This window comes from Crocuta crocuta, unplaced genomic scaffold (genome assembly GCF_008692635.1).
Source record: "Crocuta crocuta isolate KB4526 unplaced genomic scaffold, BGI_CrCroc_1.0 scaffold132, whole genome shotgun sequence".
Taxonomy (NCBI): Eukaryota; Metazoa; Chordata; class Mammalia; order Carnivora; family Hyaenidae; genus Crocuta; species Crocuta crocuta.
Window position 1 is genome coordinate 720,911 of NW_027528611.1, and position 14,887 is coordinate 735,797.

At 51.4% G+C, this 14,887-nt stretch overlaps 1 protein-coding gene across 1 annotated transcript in view; it reads right to left on the reverse strand.

Moving 5' to 3' along the window:
• Window positions 1-4,243: 4,243 nt before the first annotated feature.
• The window catches only part of ZFAND3 (zinc finger AN1-type containing 3), a 318,409-nt gene continuing 307,765 nt past the window's right edge, over window positions 4,244-14,887 (reverse strand). The window contains exon 6 of the mRNA XM_077754868.1: window positions 4,244-6,632. Within this exon, the coding sequence (XP_077610994.1) occupies window positions 6,478-6,632 (155 nt within the window). The 3' untranslated portion in view covers window positions 4,244-6,477. The remainder of the gene's footprint in view (window positions 6,633-14,887) is intronic.

Genomic DNA, 14,887 nt, shown 5'->3' on the forward strand with positions numbered 1-14,887 from the left:
GAGAGAGCGAGCACGAGTGCAAGCACACAGGCAGGAGAGGGGTAGAGGGAGGGAGAGGGAGAATCCCAAGCAGGTGGGATACTGTCCATACAGAGCTGGACGCAGGGCTGAAACTCACAAACCATGAGATCATGACCCAAGCTGAAATTAAGAGTCAGACATTTAACCAACTGAGACACCCAGGCGCCCCCCAAACATTTCAAGTCTTGGCTCCCTTCCATGCCTCCAGCAAACCTTCCGCACTTATCCAACCTCCCTGCACCTGATGACCCCGCTTCCCACTTGCACGAGTGGACAGCACAGAGACAGCCTCCACCTGCTGGCCTGCGCACCACGTCTCCCGGGCACCACTCCTGACTCGCCCCTCGCTCCGACGACACCTACCTCTCTGGCTCTGATGGATCATTCCCTCAGCATAAACAGTACTTCTCTCCTGCCTCCACGCCCACTCCTCTACTGCCCCCTTCTCTGCTGTTAGTGCCGCAAAACCCTAGCTGGACTTTCCAGCTCCCCCCCACCCCCAGTGGCCAGTCTCTGGTCGCACCCCCATGGACTCTCTTTGAAATTCGTCAGGACTCCACTCTCTCTCTGGGTCTCTTCCTTCTGCTGGCGGTTTCCAGTCTCCTGGGACCTTGCAACACCAGAAGGACCCTGGCACAGCCTCGAGCCACCTCCTTTCCTCCCTCAGTGACCAGGCTGGGACCTGAAGTACTGGCTGTGTGCCGAAGACTCACAAATGCTCATCTCTAGTGAGGATGTCTCCAGTGAGCCCAGAGCCGAGTACCGGGCGTCCCCCCAACATTTCCACCGGACATCTAGTCCACAGCTCAGCTCAGGCTGCGGTGTCCACCCCACCGTGTTCCCACCGGAGCCCTTCATTAGTGGTGCCTCCGGCCCTCAGTTCTGACCAGAACCATGAAGTCCTCCTGTCTCTCACTCACAGCCCATCTGTCGGCATCTCCTGTGGTCACTACTTTGAACCCAAGTTCAGAATCTGACCTCTCGCCCCCTGAGCTCTGTACCACCACCATCCACTGCCTGGATTATCAAGCAGCCTCCCTGGCTTCCTGCTTCCTCCCTTGCACACAGGCAAGGGGGCACATCCCCCATGGCTCCAATCCTTGCTCCAATCCTTGATGGTCCCCAGCTCGCAAAAAAGCCCACAGACTCTGCACTTCTTAGCCACCTTCCCCATTTTGTAGCATACATTTATCCCCTTCTTTTGTCCCCACGACCACCAAAGTAGGCGCTATTTTTGGTCACCAGTACCTAGACTGGTGCCAAGCACATTCTAGAGATTGAATGAGGGTCCCTACAGCCAAGGCTCTGAGCTAGAAGGGCCCCTGATGGGGCTCACAAGGTGTGCACAAACTTCTGCCTTTGGGACCTGTGTCCTAGTGACATCCCCTTTCCTTTTGGACACTGTTACATGGAGCAGATCCCTCCCCTTCTAATCTGGGACCTTCTGCTGCCTACCTCCTCCTGCTGCCTGGTGGGCCTGGGGCCTCCCCCCTAACCTGGGGGTCAGCTGATTCTGACATCTGAGCCTGTGGCCTGCCTGCTCCCAAACCTTCCACGGCCCCCCAGCAAATCCACACCAAATCCACACTCCTCACCACAGCAGCTCCGGGTGGACAGGACAGGACTGCCTGGAGACGGCGGGGTAGCGGTGGAACCCTAGGAACCACCGGACCAGCCTGGCCTCCCAAGTACCAACAAGGGATCATGCACGAACCCATTACCCACATGCATGAAACCGGAGACCACAGTCTGGGGAGCATCTAACTTGCCAACAGCTTAATTGCCCAAGCCCAGGAGACCAGCCCGGCGGCCGCATGGCCCTTCCCAGCCAGGCCCTCTCTGGCACATCCTGAGGGCGAGCCATCAGTTTTATGTTCTTTGCCGAAGGCTACCAGCCTCCCCCACCCTCTTGCTCCTGGCTTGCTATCCATCTCAAAGTCCCCCGGTAATTGATCAAAAACACCTTGACATGTAAACCTGGAGAACGGGATGCAGCTCAAGGGAAACGTGAAGTTCCAGAAATATGCCTGGTGTTTCAGGTTATGAGTCACTGGGACAGCACACCAGAGATCCATGTAAGCTGGGACCTCCAGGCTTACCTGACTAGAATTAACCCCCAGCACACAGACGGTGCTCAAAGAAGTGGGGTGAGTTGGCCCAAGGGGTGCTGATTTTGAGAAGGCCCTGTGGTAAAAATAAGTCAAGGGTTGTATATTGTGATGCACTGGCCACCTGCATCTTCTAACCATCTCTGACCAGGAACTCAGCATTCCACTTGGCATCGCCAGGGACCTGAGCTTCCTGAAATCCACTTTTGGGGAATGCCAGACAGGTTGGTTTCTGAAAACCCAGCATCCTGACCCCCTGGGAGAGCTGTCATTTTTTAAAACTAAGAAAAAAAAACAACAAAAAAAACACTGCACACATGTATAGTCATAGAAGTAGAAAATATAAGACTTGCTGAATTCCCATCCTCCACCCCATAGAAAACCACTAAACTTTCAGCTTTTTCTTCTGCATTTACTTCCATATTGTTTAAAAAAAATTTTTTTTTTGATGTTTATTTTTGAGAGAGAGAGAGAGAGAGAGAGAGAGAGAGATCAGGGGAGGGACAGGGAGAGAGGAGGAGACACAGAATCCAAAAGGAGACTCCAGGCTCTGCGCTGTCAGCAGAGTCCCACATGGAGCTTGAACTCATGAAACGTGAGATCATGACCTGAGCCAAAGTCAGATGCTCAACCTACTGAACCACCCAGGTGCCTGTACGTCCCATTTCTAAATAACATGCTTATATTGATCTCTTGACTTTCCAGTTTTACACATTGTTAACTTCCCACTGTGGACAATGAGAATGTAGGCGCATTACACTCTGCACATACGCATGCACATACTCAGTCTCCTAAGAGTTCCGTCACCAGTTTTTGCCAGAGCAACATTCATCATTATTTGTCTGTAACAATCACAGCAGAGTCATGTTAAGGTCTCTGGTTCCTCTTAATATTTTTTGTGTGGCATTAATAAATGGTCTATTTTAATTTGCTGACTTTTCTAGCTCAGATTCATGCCCAAACCCTGGGACAGAAGCGTGCATGGATCAAGTGTGGAGCCTCTGAGAACCATGAGACTCCCGGGCCTCACCCCACCCACAGTGGGCTGCATCCCCTATAATGTCCCTTCCTGGCACTCTCCTGAGTTTCCAGGCCTCCACATTGTTCTCTGCTTGTTCCTCTTCCCCTGGAGCCCTCCTTCAGGTAGCTTTGAGAATGGCTGCAAAGGAGATACATTTTTGAGACCGATGCAGAATTTTCCCAGGTATTGCTACTGCTCTGGTCACTGCTGGGGAGCTCCCAGCACGCTCCTTCTTTGGAGCCAGCGGGCTCTCTCAGTGTGCCTTGAGGACCACCTCCCACCCCACTCTGCCGGCAGGGTGGGGGTGGGGCTGCTGTTCCTGCTCCTCACTGTGGCTTCTTTCTGACGCCATCTCTTCTGGCTGTGGGCTCCTGCTGGCAGAAACAAAGCCTCCCAGATCAACAGGAGGTGCCAACCAGGGACAGAGGTGCATCTGGCGCATTCCAAGGCCGCCACACTCCTGTGCTCTCTGCCCACATCTGCCTGTTCCCCTCCACCAGCACTTCTGATTTCCTCTGCAGATTTCTCATCATCTTTGTGAAAACTGTGTGCTCAAACACTCTACCCTAAAGGTAGGGTTAAGGAGGGATGCTACTCTCCTGCCACGTTTTTAAACACTGTATGATGCAGAGTGCCTCCTCCACACCAGAGTTCACACGGCACACACACCATTCTGACCCTCCCGTGGGTGAGGCCTGGGCCTCTGAGATGCTACCCCTCCCGGCCCTCCAGGACCCAGGCACACCGAAGCCACGCACAACTAAGGGGCCTCAGGGCTGGTGCTCATTTCTTCCGATCTCCCCTACATGTAGCCTGCTTGCTGCCAGCTAAGACCGGGCTGGGCAGGCACACCTTCATCCAGGGTTGGCCCGGTGGTCTCCCAAGGCACAACCGACCAACAGAAACAAGGGGAGCGGCTGTTTAGGCTGGACACGTGACCTCCCCCCACCCTCCGGAGAATGGAGAGGGATTCTGCACACAAGAGTCACCTCCTCCCCCATCTCTTCCTAGCTCCGGCCAGGGAGACATTTTACCATTTTTCTGGTTATACAGGTAGCACTTAGGAGAACTGGCGAAACAGAGAAATCCAAACTTTCATACGATTGGTTTAATTTTTTTCAGCAGGAGAAAAAAGAATAAAGTTACAAGATTCTTTTAATATTTTCACAATGTTAAAACTAAAACTGAGCTCTAGGCTATGTGTGTAAGTAAATCTAAAACACAAAAGGGTTAAATAAGATCTTCTCTTTTAAAGATACAAGAATTTAAGCTTTCCTTACATTTAACAAACTTCACAGAACAGATACTGCAGGGGAACAAGCCCTCCCCCCACCCCCAGCTCTACCATCAGGAAGTGAACATGGGCTGCGAGCCCTGTGTGCCACCAGGCTCCCCAGAGAGCCTACCTCCCATCCCTGCCTCGAAGCGGCAGCGGTGGGGCCTGAGGAGGGCCAGAAGGGCACGTGGGTGGCCTCTTCGGGATCAGAGCTTGGCGGGGGGCCTGGGCGGCCGCCTCACTGAGGATGGCCATGTACTGGCCAGAGGGCCGTGGCTTGACAACAGTGGTAAACGCGGGCAGACCTGGCCCCTCTGCCCTGGGCTGCCCTAGAGCAAGACACCGGTCTGGGTCCTGAAGCAAGAATAAGGCTGGAGATTTTGCAGCGGGTTCCACTCTGGTGGGGGTGGGATGGGAGGAAGAGGCTGGGAAGAGCATGATTTCCTATTTCAGTATTCCGGGTCAGAACCACTTGTAGTTGAACCACTTGTAGTTGCAGGTGTGTGGCCGTGAACTGCAGGCAGAGTCGAGCTGCCTATTGTGGTGTAAGAGGGAAAGTCTGCTGGGTGAGACTACTCCAGTAGCCTGTGTGTGGGCAGATCCACGCCGCCTCTGTGGGAGCCTCCGACTCTCACCAGCCCGGGCCAAGACAGGGTCTCTGAGCCACTCAACCGTTCAGGCTTAAGACAGGGGATCTTAATCCTGTCTACTCTCCCCCGCCCCTCCGCATCGGTGATGATTCCCTAACACAGGCAAACAGGCCCAGAGTCACCCTCTCCACCCTGCCTGAGCTACCACGTTACTGACTCCTCTCTGCCCACATGCACAGAGGGGGCCAGGCTGATAAATCTGCCCTCCCACCCACTGCCAGAGCAAAGGTCTCTCTCAGAGCTGGGCCGGGCCATGAACCACTGTTCTAGAGAGATCAACCCACCGCCCCTGTGACGCACGCTGTCTGCCCGTCCTGACCCTGCTGTGCGGTAGAGGCTGTCCCTGGGCCACACAGCTGCACAGACACGAGGGGCGAGGCGAGGCACCGTCCTCTTGGCCCGCAGAGGGCTGAGCAGGCGCCGCTGGAAGGGGCAGAGTCTGAGGGCAGCAGCTCTTCAGGTGCTCCCCAGCCCTCCTACTGATTCCTGTTGGCCATGAAATGTCTTTTTAAAAACTCCCAATATAGAAATCTAGCTGCAGAGGCCAGTTTGTAGATCCCAGCCGCAGCTGCTGTGCTGTAATTAGCCTTATTTGATCAACTGCCAGACCCCTGCACTTGGCAAAAGGCAAACCAGAGCGAGTGGGGTCAGGGTGCGCCCCGGCTGCTTCTCACGACCGTGGGTCCTGTGTAGAAAAGATGGGTCTTGTACATGGACTAGTCTTGAATGGAGCTAATTTTCAAAGTGAGGTTATTGTTTCTCTTCTCCTGTGATGAGAGAGTTTTTTTCATAGCAAGTCAGGTAAAAAATTTTCCTAAGAACCTGCCCCCCAACCCCCATTTCCAGCTCTGTGGGAGAGCAAAGCCACCACCCAGCCCAGCCACGTGGCCAATCTCAACAGCCTCCTGTGGCCAAGGCACGCGTGGCCATCAGGTATCCTGGCTACTGAGACTAAGGATAAGTGAAGAGGTGAAAGGCCGAACATTAACCAGAATTTCTGGCAAAGCCATGTGCGTCATGAGAGCTGTAACACCAGCTTCTACTCCCCTATTAACTCAGAGTCTCCGTCTGAAACACTTTCCACTTAAGGCTTTTTATAAGTTTGACTCCAGCAGTGACAGGTATGTGTTGTTTTAAATCCACTAGCCATGCTCAAAAAAAAATATTCTTCATGTTTTAATTTTATACAATGGCTAGCAGGCACCTTAGTAACCAGCCAGAAATCAATTTCAACCACCATCAACCCCTAAACTACAGTACCAGGATGGCTGGCTAAAGAAAGGAAACGGACTGGCTGTAGTCTGACGCGTGCCCAGTACAAGGTGTCTGGCTGACTTTGTCCTAAATAAGGCTAACATTAGTGAACTAAGAACAGCGTCATGTGGCGGCCGTGCCTGGCCTTCAGGAGCACCCCTCCCCGATGCGCTGGCAGGAGCGCCCCACTTTCCGGTCCAGTTTCACCATTTTCATGATGGCTTCCTCTCGGCCGCGGCCCATGTGGTCAAATGTACAGTCATGTTGCTCAGGGAGGCGATGTAACATACAGAACACATAACCTGCAAAACAGTGGGAGAAGCAGAGAAAACAGACTGTTAGGTCAGCCTCCGAATGCCCAAAGCCCGGCTCTTGTTCTGGCCCCAAAGATGAAGGGGCATCTCAGCAAGTAGACAGTGGCCACAGCAGGCACTCCTTCCACCAGAGTTTACACAGCGGCCACCTGTGAGGAAGGGGCCTGCACATCTCACCGCTCCTCCTCCAGGACCTCAGAACGCCAAAGGGCGACTGCTCAGGCTGATCAGTGAGACACACCACCCCGTTCCCAGTGGAGGTGGGTGAGTGGGTGGTCGGAGCCCTTTCCTGCCCACCAAACATGTGGGAGGGCAGAAAGCTGCCAGCTCCGCACTTTCCCAGCTTGGGCAGACTGTAATATCTACCACAGGACACCCACCATTTTTAGGAGGCAGAGAGGGAGCAGAAATGATTATGGCTTAAATTACATCCTGTACAGTGAGGGCTTGTGGGGGGGGAGGGGGACGCTGGGTGTGATCAAACCGCAGCCTACAAGTGAGTGGAGGCTCTCAAAGGAAAAGGGATTATTTCAAGTGCTGGAAAAGGTATTACATATAAATAGGGGAAAGAAGAGAAACGTTGAGCTCTAATCACCAGCCATCTCAAAGGAGCCAGAGGCTTCTAACTCCACCTGGTAGGTAGGAGGCTGCAGGACTGCTCCCTCTTCCTGGAGCAGAGAAATCAAGGAGACACTTATGAGGCTGGCAGAACAGAGGACTGAGGAGAGGCCAAGAGAGCAAGGAGAGATGGTACAGGTGAAGGCCCTCTGGTAGGAAATAATAAGAGGCAGCCCTCAGGGAGTCAGCAGGAGGCTCAGAGGACAAAGGCACCACAGAGCTGCCAAGGATGTATTCCTCCCCATTCTGCTCAATTTCTAGAACTGCTGTCTGGCCCTCTCTCTCAGGGAGGGTGAGGGAAAGATCCAGGCTGGGAAGCCACCTGCCAGTGCTGGCTGGCCCCTCACCCCTGCTCATCCTATCAGTCATATGTGGCCACAGGCCTAGACCAGGTCCACGGGACTGACCTGCAGGCAAACCTTTCCTAAACCTCCTCTCTCTGTGCACACAGGCAGGCACCCCACAACAGCCCTGCCAGGACAAGGCTTTCCTCGCAAACAACGCTTCTTTCCAGAGACTTCTTTTACGCCCAGATCTCACTGCTTAGAGCAAATGGGCAGCCACCCCTCCATCCATCCGCACATCCTCAATTTCTTTTCTTTTCAGAGAAGAATAGCATTAGTTGAAGCAAAGGCCGAGTGGCCAGGATAGGCAACAGTTTCAACAGTCTAACCTGTAAGGTTAACTTCATCTAGAGAACACTCCTCAACGGACCCTCACAGCCCTGTTCTGATGCCACGAGCCCCTGCTGTGCATAGAGCACGTGCACACAGCCCAGGAGCCCGAGTGACCAGGCTGACTGGACCATCCGCTGTGAGAGAAAACACATTATTAACTGCTTCCCAGGGAGAACAGGGCAATATGTTTGACTCTAAATTGGGACTGGGTTTAAGAAAAAGAACAGAGATGAAATTTTTGTCTCCTGAGAAGCTGAGCTCCCACTTGGTCCAAAAGCAAAGTTAAGATTAATGAGCTCATGTGTTATATTTACTGATAAGTTCATTACTCGAAGATATTGGATAGTGTTGTCTTTGTCCTAAAGGACTTCCCAGCCTAAGTGTGGATGGCCTCAATATGCATCCTCCAACTAACAAGCACAGTCATCCTTTGAGGCAAAGCCTACCTGGTGGGAAGAGGGGCTTGGGTGGGGTGCCAGCAGTTTGGCGGCATGATGTGCGGGTAGACACTTTCTGCCACCACGTCCTAAAACACTTCTGGAACTTTAGCATCTAAACTAAGGGCAGGAGGATGCCCACTGCCCCTTTCCTTCCTTCAAGATACTGAGATGATGTAGAAGGTCCCAGGGGCTCTTCTCTTCTGATGAATGGTGCTGGCTGAATCAAAGTAGTGGGAAATGGATTACCTCTGAAATTAACTCAGCCCTGGCTCAGCCTAACACCTCATTAGTCAAAGGCAGACTGGGGCGGAGGGGAGAGGCTCCCAGCCTTGTCCTCACTACACACCCCTCACAACTTTGCTTAGCTTGCCTTCCCCTGGCTACAGAGCAGCCACCTTGGGGATCTGAGAGCCCCAGGCTCCGTGTGGGAAAGGAAACAGGGAGTGACAACCACAACAGTTGCCTGATGCTCTCTCCATACACCCGAGGATTCTCCAGACAGCCAGAAACACCTCATTTGTCTCTCCGAGTTCTGTGTACCTCTGTCAGACACAACTTGACACTTGACTTTGATTTCTGAAAGGTGAAAACCACTAAACAAGCAGCTACACTTGGGAGCAGCATGGGTAACAATTAGAATATATGGCATTGCAACTCACTGGGGAAGAGTCTGGGGAAACTGTGGAAGGCGAGCTTCCCAAGTTACTGCACTGAGGTTGTCAGCTGGCATAAATTAAGTCGATCCCCTCTCCTGTCAGGGTCACTCACCAAGAGGAAGTTACATGCTGGAACTTGTCCCAAATGCTGAGTAGGTATTATCCACTGACAGCAGCCAATTGGCTAAATGCATTTTGGTGTCAGTATTTGGGAGTGGGTTGCTCTGGGTGGGAGGGAAGGGAACGGGGCGGGGGGCGGGAAGAACCAGTGNTTGGTACCCACAGATCTGTTTCCAGAAACTACTAAAAGTGTCATGAACTTTCAATTACTTTCTGATTGAATTCTTTAGACCGAACTGGGTATGGAGAAATGAGTTCAGGCTGCTAGGAAAAATGATTGTTCTTAATTTCAATGATGAATACAGTTTAAAAGTGCAAGGGGATTTACAGCCTCTGTCTGGGCCAGGCCATCCTCCACACCGTTCATTAGAAACCAATTGGGGCCTTTCCAGAGAGGGTCAACCAAGGCATTGTCCGAAGGGATGAAAGCACAGAGGACAATGAATTGATCAGCTGAGCTGCAATATGGGTCTGGTATCATCACCAGAATATTACACAATTCTTTTTTCCCCTGATATTAAAAAAGTTATATATCAAAACTGAATTCATTCATTCATTTGTATACATACCATCCATACCTACACTCTCGTTATAGCCCCACAGTTCAGCATCATGTAGTTTGAAAAATAATTTCAATATACATTTGCCTGTAAGAGCTATATACCACACAGCACTCTAGAGGGAGGAGGATGGATCAGGGTAGGAGAATATGATTAGAAGGACGCTGACTCTCAAAAAAGAATGAAAACACCCAGGGGCGCCTGGGTGGCTTAGTCGGTTAAGCGTCCGACTTTCGCTTAGGTCATGATCTCGCAGTTCGTGGGTTCGGGCCCCGCATCGGGCTCTGTGCTGACTGCCAGCTCAGAGCCTGGAGCCTGTTTCAGTCTGTGACTCCCTCTCTCTCTGACCCTCCCCTGCTCACGCTGTCTCTCTCTCTCTCTCCTAGAAATAAATAAAACATTAAAAAAAAAAAAAAAAGAATGAAAACACCCAAAGCAAACGTTTATGAAAATGTGACCTGTGTACTAAATGTGGTTTAACTTCAGCCCTTGCCCCTTTGATGTCACATGACCAGCTGCCCTGCACCTGAGAGCCCCGGACTACTGGTTTTCCATGAAATACTGGCCTAGTAGGGAGCCGCAGAGCTCCTATAGGCTGCTGGGGGTGTTTTCAGTACATCTGCACGAAACACTCACGAACCTGTGTGGGTGTTTCTTGGCTTGCTGGCACCGAAGAACAATTTGGGATGAGCCTTTGATTAAAAAGGGAGGCTAAAGCAGCAGCTCTGTGTGCACTTTGCTCCACGGCCCCTCCTAGGCTTCTGGCTGGCCATCCTGCAGGCAGGCACCCAGGCATGCAGGCAGAGGGAGAGGAGCCCACCACAGCAGAGCCCACACCCCTCCCTGTGAGCTGAGCTGCAAGGTCTCCAGCAGCTATATCCTCAGTTTGAAAAAAACCTTCTTCAACTAAGCAGGCAGCATCAGGAGGGAAGAGGATGACTGTGTAGATGGTCACAGGGCTGACCTACCCAGGCTCATCCCAGGGCCCTGCCCAAGCCTGTGGCTATGGACAGCAAGAGGTGGGGGACACCAGAAGCTTCCCTAACTAAGAGACACAAGATTATGGCACAAGGCCAGGAAAACATAATTTAGGGCCTATCTAACCCTCTGTCCATAAAGGGTTTCTCCCTCACATGGCATGAGAAATACAAAAGGCAGCCATCAGGTCACTTGCCCTAAACAGAAAAGGCTGGGGGCATTCTTGTAGGATAGGCATTTTCATGGAAACCACTCCTCTGGACCTGCCTTCTTGATTTGGGCCTGGGACCTGCACACCCATGAGCCATATGCCACATCAACCTGAAGATGGTCAACACCCAATGGCCCTGAAAATACATTCCCGACACAAAATGGAACTAAGGCTCGTTCTTCTAAGGCTTGCAAAGGTCTCAAAATTCTCATTTGGTGTGAACCAAACTTCTGACCCTTTAGCTTTTAAAGTTAACATCTGGAAGCCATACAATTCATTCTGATGCCTTCATCCACCGTTAAACTTCACATCTGCCTACAAGGGATATTTTGAGGCTACACACAGGATAGAGAACAGTTTGTACAAATGCCATCATCAGACAAAAATGACACCCAACACCTTGCTCTAAGTGCTATGAAAGTTGTAACACTGTTTCCTGTTTCACTCACTTGTTTACAAAAATCCACAAGGATGGCGAACACTGGGAAGAAGCCCCACCAAAGACCTGAGGAGAAAGGGCCTGTGTCCCTTACCTCTCAGCAGTGCTGGTAGGCAGGGCCCTGAGGGCAGCTGACCCGGGTCACTGCCTCACCTACCAGTTCCATCCCTCCATGCTTCCCCACCCACAAGCCATGGAAATGGCTAAGGTACTGGGGGTGGGGAGATGGGGGGAGGAAGATATGGGGGGCAGAGGGTGGGAGCCAACCTTACACTCTGCAGGCAGCACAGCCCCTACCCTCCTCTGAGGCCCTGGGCCCCTCCCCCCACAGCCAGCACTTCCCTCCAAACCCTAAGAATTAAGCAGGGGTTGGAACTTTTTCCATGGAATTTCCTAAGGCAGACAAAGAAAGTGATGCCAAAATCCACATTCAAAGTCTCAGCCCTTGACATTTTTATTCAATCTCTGTCAGACAGAAATGCTGCTTATCCGCTTTATCTGGGAGTAAAAAGCACCATTTAAAGTTGGCAAAGCTGGGCAGCCCTGGATACTTTTACACTTTAATTAAACATTTGTCTTCTTGCAGGATCTTCCCCCGCCCCCCACCTTGCAGGCTTACCCACAGTGGTGGCTTTAGTAATAAAGCCACAGAGCAGGGCAGGCCTCTCAGTTCTAGCTGTTTAGGTGTTTCTACCTCACTTGTAAGAAATATTTTACACTTGTTTGCTCATGAATTTCAAATCGTCAAAGCAAAGGTTCAAGCAGAAACTAAAAATACTGACAAGCCTTAGGGATCGAGGCCCTGTGAAATGATCCACTGGTGTGCAGCCTGAGGTGGCAGTGCACATGTGCATGCTGTCTGTGCAGACGCGTCTGCCCCCATGCGCCTGCCCCCCAGCCCCCCACCTGTGCTGGCTGCAGTGTGCGTCCAGTTAGGTGGAAAATCAGAGACTGTTCCTACATATGAGCATGGGCTCCAGCAAACACAGCCTACCTGACACCTCCCAAAGCTTCCTGAGAAACCTGGGTAACACACTCCAAATCTCAACTCATCAATAGGCACCACTTGCTATCTATGTGTCTATTGAATAACGACAAATGTGCCTGACCCATGTGTCTGAAATGACCAAGCAAGCTCGTTAGAAAAAAGAATCACATTTTTTTCCGGCAAGGTAAAAGTTTCTTAAAGCTAAGGACAGCACACTGACCTCATAGCTCATTTGTAAGTACATGCTGGGAACAGCAGGTAGCTACAGGAAAGCTTGTTGGAAAGCATTAGCCATTTATACTCCCACCAGCAGCAATCCGGGATTACACCACATCCACTGACCCAATGCCCAAGGCAGAATTTGTAGCACAGAAACGTATTAAAGGATCTTAACGCATTTTATTTCATCAGACCCATGGTATGGGAAAAGCGGCTGCAGGTGATTCAGGAATGGAGTGCGTCTACTTTACATTCCCCTCCATCTCTGGCTCTGCATGGTGGAGGGGAAAGCATTACACTCCAGAAAACAGAACTGGATCTTGGCTCATGAGTGGCCGATGCAGTGCTTAGCTGGGCCAGGGGAGAGAATGGGCAGGGGTCAGGTGCCCAAGGGTGCTGGAACCAAAGCCACAGTGGATCACCAAGGTGGGCATCAGTCTGTTTTTCAAAGGGAAGGAGAGCCTGCAGTTTGGAAGAGCCCATTCCACTCAACAGTTTATTAAAAACCACTAAAACATACCAAGACAATTCTAAAACAGAAACAATCATCTGCTTTCCCCAAAATCAATTACAATACCAGTTAGGTACAAGCTAACTGTTAGAACAAAAAGCAGTGTGACAGCAGGCAAAGATACAGGGAGCCTGGTGCCCTGAGCTCCTAAGGTGGCTGTGTGCACTCGGCAGGTGGCTCTGGGAGAGGAGATAGCAGCAGCGAGAGAAAAGGGGGTCTCGATCCAGTATAACAAAGCTTCCGACACAGTTCGCACACACGTCATTTGAAAAGTACAAAAAATTCAACCATTCTTGGTATCCGTTATTGTTCTCTAGATAGCTCCCTTCTTGCAAAAACTCTAATGACCTCTTTTCTCTCCTCTGAGGAGAATGTCTTCCTTGTCCCAGCAATGCCTCCTATCACCCAGCTCGGGCAACCTTGCTTGACCTGGCGTTCACAGAAACAAGTCCTGCCCCCTTCACTCTTGCCTCCACCCAGGAGAAACCTAGTCCTATTTTTGCCACCAGGGGTGGGAGGTCAGGCAGGGCGCCAGCACTATGGAGGACACCGTGCCATCAATTCTGACTTGTGAGAACCCTCCAAGCTTGCCCAGTAATACCTCAGCACACAAGGAAAAGGGGACTGGCTGCAGGCTCACATTCTGCTGGGCTGTTTTATCTACAGATGAACATATATTTAAAAACTAAAAGAAAATGGCTCAAGGCAGTTTTTGCCACAGGAATAATGGCTTGCTCTTTCAAACATCATTCCATTTCAGTAGTGAGAGCAGGCAGTATTAGCCTCTTGGTACCTGGGGCAGTTTTAAGGATCCAGAAAAACCCTAGCAGGTGGCTGCACTCCCAGCCTCTGCTCCATCCTCCACCACGCCCCCACCAGCCTCTCAGGGTCTCCAGAGGACAGTGAGGTACTGGCAGGAAACTTCCATTTCTTAAGTGACCTTATCCTCCTCCCACAGGCTCGAGATTTCTTTGGCTTTCTCTTTCAGCATTTCCTTGTCCTTTAAAAGACTACCGTCTCAAATGGAGAACCCTCCTAGAAAACTAGCTCCAAAGCTGCACTTTAGGCAAGAAAAAAGGCACCACCCACCCCACCCAAAAGCCACCGAGAGCACAGCCTGGGCCCATGGGAGCAACTAAGCTGCCAGGCCAGAGAACCGTGGGCTATTAGGCACCCCTGAAGGACACGCTGGCAAGAGCCAGTTCATCCAAGTAACAGAATGTCAGGGGGCCTTAGACTGTAAATGCCAGGTGTCTCTCTCCAGAACAACACTTGGAAAGGAAAGAAATACTTTCGCCATTTTTCTCTGTTGGCCTTCCAATCCATATGGGGAGGTCATGGGAGAGAGTAAAAGATGACATCGGAGATGAGGGAGACCTATGGCAAGTCCCATAAACAGGGCAACCTCAAGTTCTCTCTCTCCAAAGCCCAGCGAGAAACTTGTGCTCTGGAGCCAAAATACTGGACTCAAGTTCCAGCTGCACTGCCCTAACAGTTGTGTGTGGTACGGGCAAGTCATTTAACCTTTTGGAGCCTCAGTTGTGCCTCCCAAAAATGGGGTGATGGATGTTAAGGCAGCTGGTGCACACGAAACCCCTGGCTCAAGGCAGGCTGCTGCTGCTGCTAGGACGGCTCTTCCCGCTTTTGTCACCCCCTCCGCTTACAGGGTACAATGGACAAACTCAACCTTAAGGCTAGAAGCCCCCTTCCCCCGCCTGTTCCTCCTCCTCCCGTTTACCTTTCAGTCTAGATTCTGGTTTCCTTCTCCTCTGAGAAACTGCTACCGACAAAGGAGAGCGAATGTGAAATCTTCCTCTGAACACGTG